The following is a 17,750-nucleotide window of genomic DNA, read 5'->3' as shown; positions in this document are numbered from 1 at the left end:
GTTTAAAAATTAGTTTAAAATTTTTTTTCTAAGTTTTAGTGACAAATACTATTTCTGTTAAAATTTTACATCAAATGTTTATAAAAATACGTAGCACGGCAAAAAAAAGAAAAAAAAACAAGTTTGAAAGGTCACTACAATTGCGAGTATCGGCACTATGTAATCACGAAAATTTAAAAAGAAAAGGAAGGCATTTACACTTTAATTTGCAATCTTTAAACACTGCCCCGCCCTCATCAAAAATACCTTCCGCATTTTAATACTTTTTTTTTAATGTGTTATCATGCTTGTATGATGTTGCACTATCTTTATACATAACACAAATGCAAATTAGAATTAGTAACATATGTTCCTTTTATAATATAAAATAAAGAGAAATAAATCACATGAAAAATCATTTCATTTCAGATATCAGCGTAAGAAATTGAAAAGCATTGAAAAAGCATGCGCAGACTATTTTCCCGGATATGACGGTTGAAATTGCACACCCAATCAAAACCCAACGCGAACCTTGGAATTAAAGCCCGGAGCTTAGCAAATAACCGTTGCTTATGGGCAAGAGCTCAGCTTCATACGATAAAAAATAAAATTTAAAAAAATATGAGCTACAAATCATTAGAATTTGTCAACAAACAGTACTAGATTAAAGGGAACACAAAGCCAAAATCAGCATTTTCAAACAATTTGACAGTTTAAAAGAAAAAAAAAAAAAAAAAAAAAACATTTATATCTAGCTTTACAGACAGAAAATTTTGAGTAAATAAAAAAATCTATATAAATTTATAGTTTGTTGTAATATGCATAAAAAATATAATTTATTTATGCAATAAACGTTTTGTCCGGCATACTAATTTTTATCCGATTTGATTAATATTTTTTCATACATTTAATATAAGCTAATAAATTAAGGGAATTTTAGTCTCAATGAATGCAGTCTCAATTGTACAGTGTGCAAAATAAAAAACGGACTACCCTGAAAAACTTTTGATCTAATGATCGGATTTCCACGTTCTAGGACTCAATCTTAACGGTTTGTGAAGGTGACCTCAAACATGCTAATTAACTAATGCAGACAACATTTAAAATAACGAAATCAGTGACAAAAATGGAGACACTATTTCCCATATTGCGACTACCCCATGTAATCTGTGAGTAACAAATCCGAATCCGATGAGTAAAAGATATGTTTATTCAGAGAAAATACGTTTTTGTGTCTGACTTCGTAACTGCATTAATTAATTAGCATTTCGGCTACGGAACCCTAAATAATCAACCTTCTTTTAGTGGAAAACAAACTTTATAAATTGGCTTATTAAGGTGATTGTAAGCGTTATAACCTTAAAAAAAATACCGTTTTTAAAGTATTTAATTAGAAAAATGAAGATTTTTCATCGTTTTATCATTTATAATCTTAAATTAGATTGCATGTCCGACAGTAAAATTTGATTTGAAAAGCGAATTATTGGAAATATTAATGGAATATTTAATAAATGCTTGTTATTGACATAATTTAATTCAATTAATGTTATTAGAAATTAATATTTTCCTGTAAAAAGTGTCATTTCTATTTCAATGGCATTTTACTTGAAATAATTTATAAAGGCATCCGCAAGATTAAATAAATTATAAATTATTGGGTTTATCTAAATATAGACAGTGGTTTCAAAACTCATTATTGGAACCCCTTAACTCTTTCAGGGATTTGGGGAACACCTTTTGGGAACCCCTAGAACGTGAAGATTCAATTATTAGATCAAAACTTATTCAGGGTGGTCCGTTTTTAATTTTGCACATTCTTCATAATTACATAAAAACTGGTTTTTTTCCCCCTTTCTTTTTAAAAAAAGCATTTGCGGTTGCACCAGCTTTTAAAATGTGTCATAGAAAATTCTCAATTTTGATAGTAACTTGAGTTTATTTGTAATGAACCAACTTACACAATTATTGAGAATGTAATTTGGTTCAATATATATGATTACACACTACATATGCTTAATCATTACATATGGGCCGGGATAGCCTGGTTGGTAGGGAGTTGGACCCATGGCCAAGAGGTAGTGAGTTCGATTTCCTCCGGCCGAAGACTCCCCGTGTAGTAAGTGGTGACTGATGCACGTTAAATCTGTAGAGTCGCAAAGTCCTCCAAAATTCCCATAACAAATCAATACCTCTGGGGGTACTGATCCAGGAGTTTCCTTGTCTTCTGGATTGGTTCAAAATGGCAAGGCTACGGAGTTGAACATTAGTAGTCGTAAACCCAAAATTGGGTCGACTGTTCAACGACGGACATAAAGTAAAGCATAAAAGTACTTCTGAGGGTACTGATTGGGAGATTGATCGTTCTCTGGTTCAGGTCTAAATTACAATCTGTGGGAGAATGAATGGATGTATGAATGGGCCAGCCCTTTGAAACGGGCAGTGACGTGTGTGTGTGGCCGAAGTCGTATTGTTGGCCATTAGATAGTACTACTGAAAAACAAGAAACGCCCCCTCTGCTTTAAATTCGCTTGGTTTAACCAGGCAGGTTTGCTGGCATTTGCAAGTGGCATTAGAAACAACAACTTACTTCATATTATATCTAAATTATTAATAATTAAAGTCTGACATTTATTATTACTTACAGGCTTTAATTCAGTGACATCCCAGCCGAGGTATTCTGCTACTGTCATCATTTGATTAACTATGCAGTCCATTTCCTAGAAGAAAATATAAGTTCTATAAATTAATCGTATTTAATCGACATTTTTTATTAAAAATGATTTTTTTTATCAGGCAAGTACATCTGTTTAAATCAAAGGAATTCTGCAAAAGTTAGTGAGTTAAAAATTATAGACTTATGTTTTAATGTAACAAAGAAAAAGAAAGAAAAAGAAAAAAAAAAGTAAAAAAAAAGCTTATATTTAAATTTTCAGTATAAACTTTATAATAAAATTTATTTAGTATAAAATTTATTTTAGTGCAAAATTTAAACTATAATAATATTCGGCCAATTTCTTATAAATTTTGTATTATATCATTTGAAATTTCATGGTTTGAAAATTGTCAAATTCAAACTTTTCGCCTGTCGTATAGAGAAGTAATATAAAACATAATATTCAATAAAAATATTTTTTCTTACTAATTGATAAAAATACTATTGGGAAAATGAGTTTCATAAGTGGGTGTAATAATTTTTTGAATTTCATTCTTAGTTTCAATGATTCGACCAAAAAACACGAGGAAGGAAATTAACATTAGGGGCCATAACTTTTGACCGCTCTCCTGACTAAACCATTGGGGCCATATTTTCTAGAATATTTTTATGGGCCAAAATCCAACTTTCATGTTTATTATAACAAGTTTGTAAAACAAGTTTTGTTTATTATAACAAGGGTCCTTATATATAACAGGGGTCGCGTAAATGTTGCGAGAAACTTCAAAGGGACTTAAGGCACATCATCATGTTTAAAACTGCATAGGAACCCATACTCGGAAATGTCGTCATAAGCGGATAGAGGCTCTTTCCTATTATGACCTGTTCGAAAGCGCCCCTAGTGGCCTACGACGACATTTCCGGGAATGGGTTATTTTGCATGTGCATGGATGGGATGGAAATACGCATAGAATGTGCCCTAACTTCCCTAGAGGTTTGCCGCGGTATTTACGTGACTCCTGTTATATATTGCGCTTTTAAAATTTTACATTTAACGTACATTAAACTGTACATTTTAAATAAACAATTTTGATAAATTTTTATAGTGTAAGGTAGCTTTTACATCATATTTACTAAAATCAATACTTTTAATGACGAACATATTAATGAAGAGTGTTAAATTGCAAAATGAATAAAATTATACCGAGTTTATCCAAATGATCAAAAGTCTTTTTTAAAAAAAAAACTAAATCTATGCATTTTAACTTTATGTGCGCAGTTAATTCTTTTTGATAATGTCTTTATCTGAACATTAAAAGAACAAGTCTTTACTTAATGCATATCAAACTATTGAAAAAATGTTAAAAGAAAAGCTTAAGCTTAGAAATTTCAAAAGCGATAAAAATTTCGGTGCTATTTTCTTCTTTATTTTCATTCCGTATTCTCATTCCGTAAATTAAAAACGAAATTTTTTTCAACCATATTAATTTTCTCTTCTTTTGAAGAATCTTATATTCACTAATTAAGAAGGTTATTCGCCAAGACAAACTCGATTAATAAAGGAGACTTATGACGTTTTGTTTCTTATTAATTAAATTCAGCTATAACATGGACGTCTCGAATGCTCTAATTTTTCGAAAAGTGAAGTATATTGATGTTTTATAAAGATATCAAAAAACATATTTTCAAGATTTTAATTGCTTTCGGAAAAAATTGTCTATCACAGCTTTAGTTTAAAAAGAATCAAGTAACATGAAAAATACATAAAACTTGTATTTGAATTTTACATTATTATGAAGATAAGAAAATAAAAAGGAATCTTTTACTAGAATGTATTTTTATTGTTAATGGGAAATTGATTAAGGCTTACCTTTTTGAACTAATTGGATATTACTAATGGATTTACGAAATTATAATTCATAGGTTGTTAATAATGTAATTTAATTAGTAAAAAAAAACGCAGTAGTGAAGATAATTCGATTCTATTAAATAAGAGTTTTGTGGTGAATACTGTTCGGATAGTTAAAAATCGTTTAAGCTTTGCTCGATACTCTTAAAACAATTTATAAATTAAAAGACTGTTAAGATAATATCGCAAAAGAAGTATGCACAATATAGGAAGAAAATATTACTGTTTCTTTTCTGAAGTTAGCATTCGAGGATTCCACATCAAAACTGCTTCAGGTAAAGAATAATTTTGTAGATTAATTGTATATAGAATGTTGCAAGGTTTTAATTTTCACTAGCTTACACAAATGTTTATTTAAGATTCACAAAAAAATAAACATTTATTTAAGCATTTTGTTTAGTGAATTCGCTCTTATAGTACAGAAAAATATTATTCAAACCTGACAAAACAAACCTACCTATAGTTTGTCTACGGTAAGAACTCCCCCCGCTACAAAGTCTGAGGCCATCTGCTGTTATGGAAATAAGAATAGCGCATTCCAGGGATGTAAGCTTCTCTTTACTCTAGGGCTAACACAATAAACTGAAGATTTCTCTCTCCGACCAGTGCCAAAACCTGTCCTAAACAATGACCCCACACCCCTGATTGAAATAGTTATACCTCGTTACCATAGTCACCGCCACGGGTCCAGACGAATGGCTAGGGGAGTTCTTACTTCATATAAACTATAGTAAAATGTAATTAAGTACCATCCTCTAAGCAAATGGTAAAAGGCTGCACGGTACACACCCTCGAGCATTGAGTTTTGGAAAGATGAAGCGCAGAAACTTAAATACTGCAATCCAATCCAAAAATAGTGAGTTATTGTTACATGTGCATTTTCGACGAACTGAATGAAACTAAATTCGAATTGATGTAATATATTTTTTTGAAAAGTGTATAGGAAAGCAAATTAAAAATACATATTAACCCTCCGACATCTAAATTATTCACAAATAGCAGGCAACCTCACGGCAAAGGTTGTATTTCCATTTTCATTTGGTTGGTATAAAAAGGTTAAGTAATTTATCCTTTTTTTTAACAATAGTCGAACTATTAGTCTGACGAGCTTGTTACCTTAAATATTGAATTAAGGCAAGCAGAAAACTTAACAAAAAAAATTTTTTTTTTATAAAAAACTTTCACTGTAAACCTTGTTTTTGCCTTTTTTTCATTCTAACTTTGTTCAGGCTCCAAATGGGGCAGTATTCAACTTCATATCTATGGGAACAAGCTTGTTTGTGAAGTACTCAAAGTATTGAAATACACAAAGTTAGTATGGGAAATATAAAAGCCCACTGTTGTCCAAAAAGTGACTGATGATTTAAAAAATCAACTAAATAAAAGTTGCTAAAAATGTACGTTGCATTGAGTCTTAATTAAAAAACTAGAGAAATTTATACTCACTAAATTTCAAAATTAATTAAGAAGTTTGTCAACAGTGGGCTCTGCAAACTGAAGAAAACTATTAAACAGTGTTTTTAAATTAACTCCCTTTTTCGAAGAAGTAACATGGTGCAGTTTAAGGAAAATTAAAGAACAAATGTGCAGATATTTCACTATGAATATTCACATATGCTGCATAAAGCATTGATTAATGCTGTTGAACAAATATTGCTCCATCTACAGAACAAATTTTCGACTCATTTTGAAACTTCGCTAGATAACGACCTGGTTTAAGATAATAGTTAGTCTATTTTCTGATGGTAATTTGCAACTAATTAAAATTAATATTTAACTGAAAAATATCGTAACATAAACTCACAGTTATTTTAAGAACTATAGGTGAGTTTTGCAATTTTCAAATTTATAAAATAGGAATTTTCGGAAAAGCAATTTTCAAAAAAAGAATTACTATCCTTAAAAGAAAACTACATTGTAAAAAGATTTTAAGAAATTATTTAGCTGATTATAAATTGAAGATTAGAGTACTTCGCGAATAAATACATACATACTGTTTTTACACATAACATTTAACATGTATTCTAATAATCCATTTATAAACAAAAAGCTGTTACTTCCTCCCACATATAAAGTAAAATTTAAGTAAGTAAAAAAAAAATCTAAAATCTGACGATTTATGATAATTTTAAAGGAGAAGTTAAAGTCATCAGGATCACTTTCTTTGTCATATTAATTTAATTTGCAGCTACTCTAATTTTAACTGGTTAGGATTGTAAGAAGGACAGAACAACGACTTATTAAGTTCAAAATTTTTATGCTAGCTCTAAATAGGTGGGATATAGGAATCATCGTACCTTAAGATTTTGAATTTCACTTTTAAATACCTGTTTGTGTTTTACTTGAGTAAAATATTGAATATTAAAACTGTATGTCCTGAACGTTGTTAGAACAGCAAGGGCATTATAAGAACAGAACACCCTATGTACTGTGACGTCAATTTTAATGATCCTGCAAATCAAAATTAAAATAACATCAAGGGTAGAGGGTGAAAAATGGTTCCTTTAAGTTCCCTGGCCAAATTCTTATTTTTCTGTACTAAATTTGGAAATTTTTTTTTCTTTTGTCAGACTGTTATTTTTTAAATATTTCATTTTTGTTTTAATTAACATCACCAAAATATTGAAGATTTTTTTTATGAAATTCGTTTCATAAGATATCTTGTATGTATGTAGAAGGCACACAAGAAAAATAGGTTTCCAGAATCAAAAATATAAAAGTTCGATTTCAAGTTTCACTCTCTCTTTAAGTTTTAGACATATGATCACGTTTATTAAGTATTCGTGTCATTGTTTTAATTTCTAAAACTATTTTATTTTATTTTGTCAGCTTAGTGAAAGCAGAAAATAATAACTAACAACAATAGTGCTCTAGCAAACAATCCAGGTTTTGCCAATTTGTGATTTAGCTCTAAAGAGTTCAAACCAGTAGAAATTTCCCTTATGCGGAGCTTGAAAGATTCATTATCTCGAGACTACTTAAAACTGTTCCATTGTTCCAAAGTTCCCTAACGAGAGGCATTCCTCTTAAAATGAGCCACTTTACCTGAGAAATACGGTAGGGATTTAACCCCATGAAAACAAAAACCCCAATCCTTATCCCCTTCATTAAACTTCATCCGCTGCAGAGGTCAACAGAGAGGTGGATGAGGGAAGAAGAAAGCCCACATTGACTCTCTATAACAGAAACAAGATTCTGATGAAGATCAATGGGCTGTAATCTGTTGGAGAAGACATGTTGCTGAAAACCCAATCAAGGGGTTGCTTGTAATCTTCCACTTGGACAAAACTAAGCTCCATTCCCCTCCCCAGCTACTCATTGATCTTCAGAGGACACGCCTCAGTGAAGGTCTTGTCTTCCGTTAGTAAGTCTCCCTGTCCATTCTCAGTCAAGAGATATATATATGTCTGCACAGATAGCAATAAAACATTCTTTTTTGTACCTTTTTTACGTGCTCAGCTTTTAAGTGTTGGATATTTATGAAGGTGTTCAGATGAATTCGTTTAACATTGTTTTTATGTATACATCTTTTTTCGATTTTTCAATATATATATATATATATATATATATATATATATATATATATATATATATATATATATATATATATATATATATATATATATATATATATATATATATATATATATATATATATATATATATATATATCCCTGGCCAAATTTCAGAGAAGCACTATAAGATTACATGCAAAATCTCAATTATCAGATGATACTATACCAGGGCTAAAGAGAATAGAAGGGCTGGTTCACTCCTTTGAAGTATCTCTTGCCGCGCCGATCCTCCGACGTCACTCTAGTGACGTCACTTTGGCGCAAAGCCCGCACTTTTACTTCAAGAACGGAGCGTTTGGCCTTACTAGTTCTAACTAATATTGGATCATTTCTTTTTGCGAGATATTCTAAGACATTTGTTATTTTCTATAATGACTTTCCTCTGTTTTTGCTGTGAATTTACAAGAATTTAAAACTATTATCGAAATGCCAGTTTGCGCGATTGCAACTTGCAAAAATTCTGATATAAAAACAAAAGGAAAAAGTATAATTTTTCGCGTGTTCCCTAAAGTAAATGAACAACTATGTAAAGAATGGATTCCGAAATGACACAGTTAATATAAAACCGCAATACGTTTATTCTGTCGTAAAGAACTTTTATAAAAATTCATTATCTAAATAGAAACAGCCTCGTTACTTCATAAAGAAAGGCAGGTGAAAAGAATTAAAAAATAGATAAAGTCAAAGAAAATTAAAATGTAAGTAAAAAGTATAAATAAAATATATAGTATATAGTTGAAATTCTCCTAATTTCATAACATATTTTTTAATGTAGTTATTCTAAATATTTATGATTTTTTTTAAAAATTATATTCTCTTCAATTTAAATATCTATATATTATATCATCGTAAATTTAAATGTCTATAAACAATTGTAAAATTTCTGATGTCATTATGAACCTAAATTATTATTTTGTTTCAGTAATTAGCGTTTAAGGTTGATGTTTCCTAATGATTAAGTATGAACAAATTGCTATTAACGACATATTTTAAAATCAGGGATTCTAAATTTAACTTAACTTATCCTTATAAAAGAATATGTAGATAAAAAAAGTGTCGATATATGCCTTCATTTTTCTTAATAGTTAAAGTTAAAACTGAACTTTTTAAAATAAAGTATTTATAGTGTCATTTTCACCAACTAGCAAAACATTTTTATAAGTTTAAAATGGTATTTTTTTTAATATAATAACCAAGAAAGTTTTTTTTGAACTATGTTTATGAACGGAAATAATGTGTTAATTACGTAAAGTTTGAAAGCTAGAAAAAGTCTAACTTATTTTTACAAAGAGAAAGATGCAAAGTTATCATAATATCTTTGCTTGCGATCTCCGAGATCTGTGGACACAGTGACGTCATGAGGAGGGAAATCGTAGCTTCAGCTCTAAGAGCGGAGTGAACTAGCCCTCTCTTTAGGCCTGATACTATACAGCTTTATTGTTTTTACGCGACTGAAATCGGTTTGTTCTTGTTTACGTTCGTGTATAAATTGCTGAAATGAGACGATATACAATATAAATTCGACAATTGGATAAATTAGATGATATATTATATAAATATAGAATCATATTATAAATATAGAATTATATTATATAAATATTTATTATGTCAGGTATTATATTAGTATATTATGATAATTAGACCAAATTATTAGACGCACTGTAGTGTTTTAATAATTGCATGGTTTTGCACGAGTTTGTATGCAATACTCTTATACATAAACATAAATGTAATGGGTTTTTATCGATGAGATTTTTTATATACTTCCCATTTCTATTTATTTTTAACGTATTGCATTGCAATGTGTTAACCAATCAATACACGAACATGAACAAGCGTAAACCGGTTTCAGCCGCGAAAAAGCACTAAAGTTGTAGAGTATCACCTAATAATTAAGATTTTGCATAAAATCTTACACTGCGTCTAATAATTTTGCCAGGAACTGTATATATATATATATATATATATATATATATATATATATATATATATATATATATATATATCTTTATATATAAGAAGAGAGTGGAATGATAACACACAGCCAATCACAGAAGGCTTCTGGTTAGTAACGCACAAGACAGCCATTTAAAATTGAGAACGCATGTGTGTGAAAGGTGATAATTTTTAATAATGCTGCCAAAAACTAGAAAATACAAACTGACCTCAAATAAAACTCAAAGGCCTTCAAATCAAATAATTAAGAAAACTCTACTATTACGTTTATAAAAAGGAAGATTTATTAACTCAACAACAAAATTATAACATCGCCATTCCAAAAAAACAAACAAATCTCACACGTTACGTAAAGCTATAAGAAGACCAGACGATTATTTATGCGAACGATTATATATGATTATTATAATGAACTAAACTTTATGCACACGATTTTTATGATGTCATTAGATAAAAGCTTCATTAACGCAATATTATCCAGTGTTTATTAATAATTTTGAGGGGCAATGTAAAAAGATAGTTGTTTTAAAGTTTTATAATAAAATGTTTGTTTTGATAGAACGCAGTTATTTATTTCAGAATTACAATATATTTTAATAGCTTTGATAAATCGGGTAGAGTTATTGGAAGCACGAATTAACACTCTATCAGAAAAATATTTACATTCCAAATTATCAAAATATATTGAACAGAGTTTACTTTAAAATACTTATATCTTATGTAAAAAATAGATCACCGTGAATATCTTACGCGATATCAACAGCGACATATAGCTGAACATAATTTAGCAGCACAAAATTACCGGGAAAATAATCGTAGTGCTATCAATACGCGACAGTGGAATGCGCGGCGAAGAAACGTTGAGAGTCAAGATGTTTAAATGAAAGCGAATATTATGGAAAAGAAATTGATAAAAAATGTTGTATATAAGGAGGTTTTAATTTTCCTTACTTTTAGTTGTTTCTTACTTACTTTCAAAAAATCGTTCAGCCGGAAATGTTAATTAACAGTTCATATATGTTTGAGATATTTCTTAAATAAAGCATAAAAGTGCAAATCATTGATACACAAAATAATGTGAAAAGAAAAATTAATGAAAAATGTACATATCTAGGTTTTGTGAATATTCAGAGATCTATTGTAAATAATTTTTAACTTTATTGTTTTCACCTTCTTTTTTATAACATATCAGGCAAAAATGTTTATTGATCATCGATAACATAATTATTTCATTTCATATTTGTTTTTTTATTAGTATTCAGTATGAGAAAAAAATTAAATTGCTTAATTTAATTTGTCGAATTTCAGTTACATATGTTTCTATTATATAATTTGCTTTTTGTCTGATTGAAACTAAAATATTTTGTCAGTTGACAGTATTGAAGTTAATTGGGCAATTACTTGACATGGTATTTGCTTGAAATATTACTCAGCATCAGCTTATTAATATTACATGTTTTAATTTGCTTGGCATATTTTAAAGTTCTTTTTTCATAAGGTTTCAATTTTTTTCAGTTTAAAATTTAAATTACTGGGGGGGGGATGAAGCACCATATAGGGAGCTTCCGGCATCCTATAAGATCATCAATGATTTGAATTAGGCTCTGCCACGCGTGCTTCGAAATCAGAAATTGATTTCCTGCTAATGCCCTATAGTAATGTGTTTAATAATATTGTTTCTTCGCTTTATATAAGTTTATAATATTGTTTGTATTAAAATTGCTTTATATAAGCTTATAATGCTGATAATAAGCACCTCTGAGATTTTACAATCCTATCATATTCTCTCTTTGTGATGTTGGTGTAAAAAAATTGCCAGATAATCTCCAGGAAAACGACTTTAATTTTGTTCGCGAAGCAAACAAAAATGTAATAGCGTAGCAATTATCGGGGGTTGGAGAGCTGTAGCGAGCAGGGGGCGGAGCCCTCTAGAATATATATGAATTGACAAACGGTTGATAAGGTGAAGTCGATAACCGGCTTTTTACTCATGTATATAGACTCTGACTTATAAACAGTCACCCTATGAATAAAGAAAAACCAGTAATTTTTTTTTTTAACTTTAGAATTATTCAAATAATGAGCTTTAAGGTTGTTCTTTGAAAGGTTTAAAAATACTAATCTTATTTTACTTTATTTTCAGTTTAAATCTTTTTTGTTTTGATTTATTTAACTTTTTTAACTTTATTTCTTATTCTGGACAAATGGTTTTAACATTCTTCCAAATATAGAAGGCAGCACTAATCTTTAAATTCCCATAAATTTTATTAAATCTTTCCATGCTAAAAGCTGACTCTATTTTCTCCTTTACAAACTGTTACTGTTAGTTTAGTCAATCTATTCTACATGATTTTTTTTATTTTCCTTTGTTTCCTTCTTTGTTTTACTTTCCTTCTTGACTAACTTACAATTACAATATTATTTCTTTTTTTTTAGGTATCGTTGTATTATGAAGAGTAATTATTATCGTAGATTATAATTACTCTTCATAGATTAATTAGTCTTTATTACGAAATACCTCATTTTCGGAAAAATAATGCAACCAGAAAAAAATTTAAGTGTTGGAGGTTCATGATGGTGTAGATAAGCATTTTTAACCTCATTTTAAAGTAAATATTTTGAGACTTTTAGATCGTTTCTCAAATTATTAATAGTTTTACGTAAGGGGATCAGTTGAAATAATTTTTTAATACAGGAATTATTTTGAATATTGTAATGCCTGGTTTGCCCGAAAGAGGGAGCTAGGAAAAACTTCACCCATGATCCTCTCGGATTCTTCTGTAGAACGTTTTGTTTACAAGTAGATGTGTATATGTAGTACGAAAATGTTGTTTGATATTTGTTAGTGTTGTGTTTGTATTTTTTATATTAATTAAAATGTTATAAAAATAACATAGAGAGCTAGCCTGGTTTATTATAGTGGCGGCCCACCTATGGGGCCCGAAGTCGTCATTTTTATGCCTTCGGTCAAGAACCGAAAATAGTGATGTAGTGCAAATTTGCATCGCTTTCGTTTTCGTCATGATTCGTTTTCAAAATAGTTTTCGTCGAAATACCAAAGATAGGTAAACGTATACCTAAATCTGTTGCTCTTATGAAGTTCTACAATGTGAATACGTTCAATAAGTTAGGTATTTCCGAATTAGAAATCCGAAGCGGGGATTTCGAAAATAATGATGCAGAATCAAACCTGCAGAAATTAATGCAGAATCAAACCTACAATTATTAAAATATGCAAGTAATGTTAAATATTTAAATTTTGGGCCGGCCGGCCAAACCAAAGCAAAGTAAAAAAAAAAAAAAAAAAAAAAAAAAAGGAAGATAGGTTCTTTTTTTTTCAGGAGAAAAGAAAGAAGATATATCTATTAAATAAAAATTTGCGGTTTGTTCTTTTGAATGATGACGTAATGTTTTTGATGCTTTGTTTTGAATATTTAAAAGAACACTAATTTTTAAAGGAAATTTATTTTGTAGATTATTGCTATTGATTTTATTTATATTGTTGGTATTGATATTATTGGTATTATTTTGTAGATGATTGGTATTTATATTGTTGGTATTGCTATTATTGGTATTATTTTGTAGATGATTGGTATTTATATTGTTGGTATTGATATTATTGGTATTATATTTGTTCATTATTGGTATTGATATTTTAATTTGTTTAAGAATTAATTTTATTATGAGTACTGTTTTATTGCTATAAAGATTTAGTAGTTTATTATCTCAAGATAAAAGTGTGAACTGTTATATAATGCACAAAATTATATATTTTATATGGTAATTAATATTTAAATGAATATTAATTAAGGTGTTAATTTGAAATTAAGTTTGTTAAATATCTTAATGAGTGGTATAAATTTCACCTTTTATTAGTGAAAAGTAAATATTATTTTAGGCACTGAATGTTTTATATCATGTATTGAAATAGTTAACAAAGCTCATGGGTGAAGGTAAGTTTTAACGAATTTTTAGTCTTTTTCTCATGTTGTTATTAGAGGATTTTTAGGGAAAATAATTTTTTTTGTCAAAATGTCTGAAATTGACAAGGCGCGTAAGGATATTTTATATCAGGTAGCACTTGAGATGGAATTGGACGTTCTACCAACCATGAAAGTTGCAAAATTGCGCGAGCTTATAAAATCCTCCCCTCTGTTTAAAGACGAGGTCTTCGTAAATTCACTGGTCAAAAATATAGTTGAATTACGTGAGGAAGAACAACGTAAGGCAGACACCGAATTGGAAGAGAAACGTAGACAACAAGAATTCGAGTTAGAAAAACAAAAGATGGAAATGAATTTTGAGTTGGAAAAACTCAAACTGCAAGCTACAGAACCTAAAGGTGCGGAGACTGGAAGCGTAGTACATCCGACGTCTTATTCTGAGACCAGAGTAGATATTCAAAAGTTACTGCCTCCATTTAAAGCCGAAACTGATGATATTACCCTATTTCTGATATTGCTGGAAAGGCAGCTAAAGTTGGCAAAAGTGCCTGAGCAACTTTGGGTTTCCCACCTGTTAAGTCTGATACCAAGTTCGATTTCTACCCTCATAGCCCGTGAGTCTGAAGAAAATGCTTCAAATTTTAACTATGTAAAAGATTTGCTTCTCAAGCGTTTCAAATTGAGTTCCGAGAAATTTAGGCAATTATTTTTTGCTCATCGCAAGCAAAAAGAAAGCACCTGGCGTGATCATTATTTTGAACTGAGAGCTTATTTCGAGAATTGGTTGAATGAGCTGAATGTTACCACTTTTAAGGATCTTCAGAATCTGATCATTGCGGATCAAATAAAAAGAAGAGTTCCTCCTGATTGCAAGGAACATCTGTTGGATGAGTGGGAACAATTAAACTCGCCAGATACTTTAGCTGATAAGCTTGACGCCTACGACAACCTTAGATCCACTTATGTAAGGAAGGATACTGCTGTTAAAAGTAAGAGAGAAATCTTATCTCAGGATAGTTACTCGAAATTAAATAAGCCTAATTATGCAGTAAAAAGAAACGAGTTTTCCTCGAATAAAGAATCGAAGATATCTTGTTATGGTTGTGGAAAACCAGGGTTTATAAGAAAGAAATGCCCTAATTGTTCCGTTGCAGAACAGAAAGAAACTGTTGAAGCAAGGAAGGTAATGCTCTATAGTTGTAATACTTCGACCGGGTCAACTCCGAATATACCTATTACGATCTGCAATAAGGAGGTATATGTCTGTGCAGACACAGGAGCAAACCGTTGTATTGCAGGTGAACGCATGTTTGAACTATTCAAGGAAAATCAAGTAGCATTGAAAAAGCACACTCATAATGTTACATTAGCTGATGGTGTGACCCAATCTAGAGAAACTTTGTCAGCTGTACTGCCAGTAACTATTGAAGGTAGAATTATTGAAACAGAATTTATAGTTTTACCTGAAGCTAAAGGTAACAGAACCTTGATGGGTATAAATTTTTTAAAGAAGGCTAATATAGTATTAGCAGCATCAACCAAGTCTTGGTATTTTGGTGATAATCCTAAGAAAAGGTATTCACTAGTTGAGGATTGCGAATCCACTGAACGCATTCCTGTAGCGAAGGTTGAAGTTAACCAATTTGCTTTGCGTAAGGATGAAGGAAAAGGTCTTACGCCTGATCAAAGAAATCAAATTAATGCTCTTCTTAAAAAGTATGAAAGATGCTTTCAACTAGGGGGAGAAGTTACTCCATTCGCCGAACATCATATTGAGACGGGAAATAATCCTCCTGTTGCAACGCCACCATACAGAATGACGCCTGTTAAAAAAGAAATTCTCAGGAAAGAACTAGACAATCTCTTGGCTCAAGGTGTCATTGAAGAATGCGAGTCACCATACGCTTCACCTGTGGTTCTTGTGCCTAAACCGGATGGTAGCATGAGGTTATGTATCGATTACCGCAAACTTAATTCCCTCACTGTACCAGATACATATCCTTTACCATTAATGGATGAATTATTGCATGAGGCTAAGCATACACCTTATATGTCAACATTAGACCTTAGATCTGGTTATCACCAAATTGCAGTTTATCCACCAGATCAGGATAAAACAGCATTTGTTTGTCCCTATGGAACTTTCCGGTACTTAAGGATGCCGTTTGGTCTACGAAATGCTCCAGCCACATTCCAAAGGTTGATTGATCGTTTCAGAAGAGGCTTGAAGGATATATTAGCTTTATCTTATCTTGATGACATATTTGTTTTGTCAGACACTTTTGAGAACCATCTCTCCGATCTTCAAGCAGTGTTTGAGAGGCTCATCGAATTTAAGCTGAATGCTAAACGAGAGAAATGCCACTTTGCTTGCGAAAAAGTAAAGTACTTGGGACACTGGATAACGCCTAATGGATTAGAACTTGATCCTGCTAAAGTGGAAGCTATAAACAATATACCCCAACCGAAAAATGTAAAGCAAGTGCAATCCTTTTTACAATCTTGCTCGTGGTATCGACGTTTTATCCCGAACTTTGCTGATATTTCGCGGCCACTCAGTTATCTAACAAAGAAGAGAGCCATTTGGAATTGGGGAAAAGCAGAACAACAAGCTTTTGAAACTCTCAAGAAATGTCTTGTTACTCCTCCTGTATTGAAACAAGCTGATTGTAAGAAACCATTCATCTTAAGAACTGATGCTAGTAACTATGCCTTAGGGGCAGTGCTTTTACAAGGAGAGGATAAGACAAATGAACATCCTATAGAATATGCCAGTCGACTTCTCACAGCAGCTGAAAGAAATTACTCAACCACAGAAAGAGAAGCATTAGCTGTCGTGTGGGCGCTTGATAAATTCCGCGGTTATATAGAAGGCCAAGAAATCACTGTAGCGACAGACCATCAACCATTAAAGTGGTTGATGAATTTAAAGTCACCGTCTGGAAGATTAGCCCGCTGGTCCTTGAAAATTCAACCTTATAACCTAAAGATCGAATATTTTCCTGGAAAATCGAATGTAGTAGCTGATATGTTGTCTCGACCTGTCTGTGATACTGAAGTAAACAATACAGAAATCTGTAATTTTGTGAGCGTAGATATGCCATCAAGAAGTCCTGCTAGCATTCGTGATGCTCAGCTAAAGGATGAAAATATTAAGAAAATAATCGAATGTTTTGAAAATAATAAGAAGGATGAAGATTTTGTGAACTGGTCAGATAAAGGAAATTTGATGAATCAAGGGATACTCTATAGATATGCCCCAGACTCCGATGCAGAAGAAGCTCAACTTGTAATACCTTCCCAAGAAAGAGAAACTATCATGAAATTGCATCACGATTCTCCTACTGCTGGTCATTTTGGAGAGAAAGGAACTTACCAACGTATTTCTCAGAGATACTATTGGACCGGCATGAGATCTTATATTGAAAATTATGTCAAGAAATGTCCTGAATGCTGTCGTTTCAAAGCAACCAATCAAAAACCTTCTGGACTCCTAAGAACTCCGGCGTACGCTCAACGATTCGAGACTTTGAGTATAGATTTATTTGGACCGTTACCAGAAAGTAAAGAAGGCCACAAGTGGATCTTTATTATTGAAGATTGCGCAACTAAATGGGTGGAACTGTTTTCTCTTGTCTCAGCCACTGCACATGAGTGTGCAACTAAACTTATTGAAGAAGTTTTCCTGAGGTACGGAATCCCAAGGAAATTAATTAGTGATAATGGCCCACAAT

The 17,750-nt window shown here is 31.1% G+C and overlaps 1 protein-coding gene across 8 annotated transcripts in view; it reads right to left on the bottom strand.

Moving 5' to 3' along the window:
* Dgk (diacyl glycerol kinase 1) overlaps positions 1 to 17,750 on the bottom strand; it is a 464,938-nt gene that overhangs the window by 70,333 nt on the left and 376,855 nt on the right. For all 8 annotated transcript variants that reach the window (XM_087159924.1, XM_087159926.1, XM_087159928.1 and 5 more), the window contains exon 11: positions 2,622 to 2,696. In XM_087159924.1, coding sequence (XP_087016050.1) covers positions 2,622 to 2,696 — 75 coding nt within the window. The remainder of the gene's footprint in view (positions 1 to 2,621; positions 2,697 to 17,750) is intronic.

Source organism: Parasteatoda tepidariorum, chromosome 3, assembly GCF_982258835.1.
Source record: "Parasteatoda tepidariorum strain Cologne lab strain chromosome 3, Ptep-v5.0, whole genome shotgun sequence".
Classification (NCBI taxonomy): domain Eukaryota; kingdom Metazoa; phylum Arthropoda; class Arachnida; order Araneae; family Theridiidae; genus Parasteatoda; species Parasteatoda tepidariorum.
This window is presented reverse-complemented; position numbering and strand designations above follow the sequence as displayed.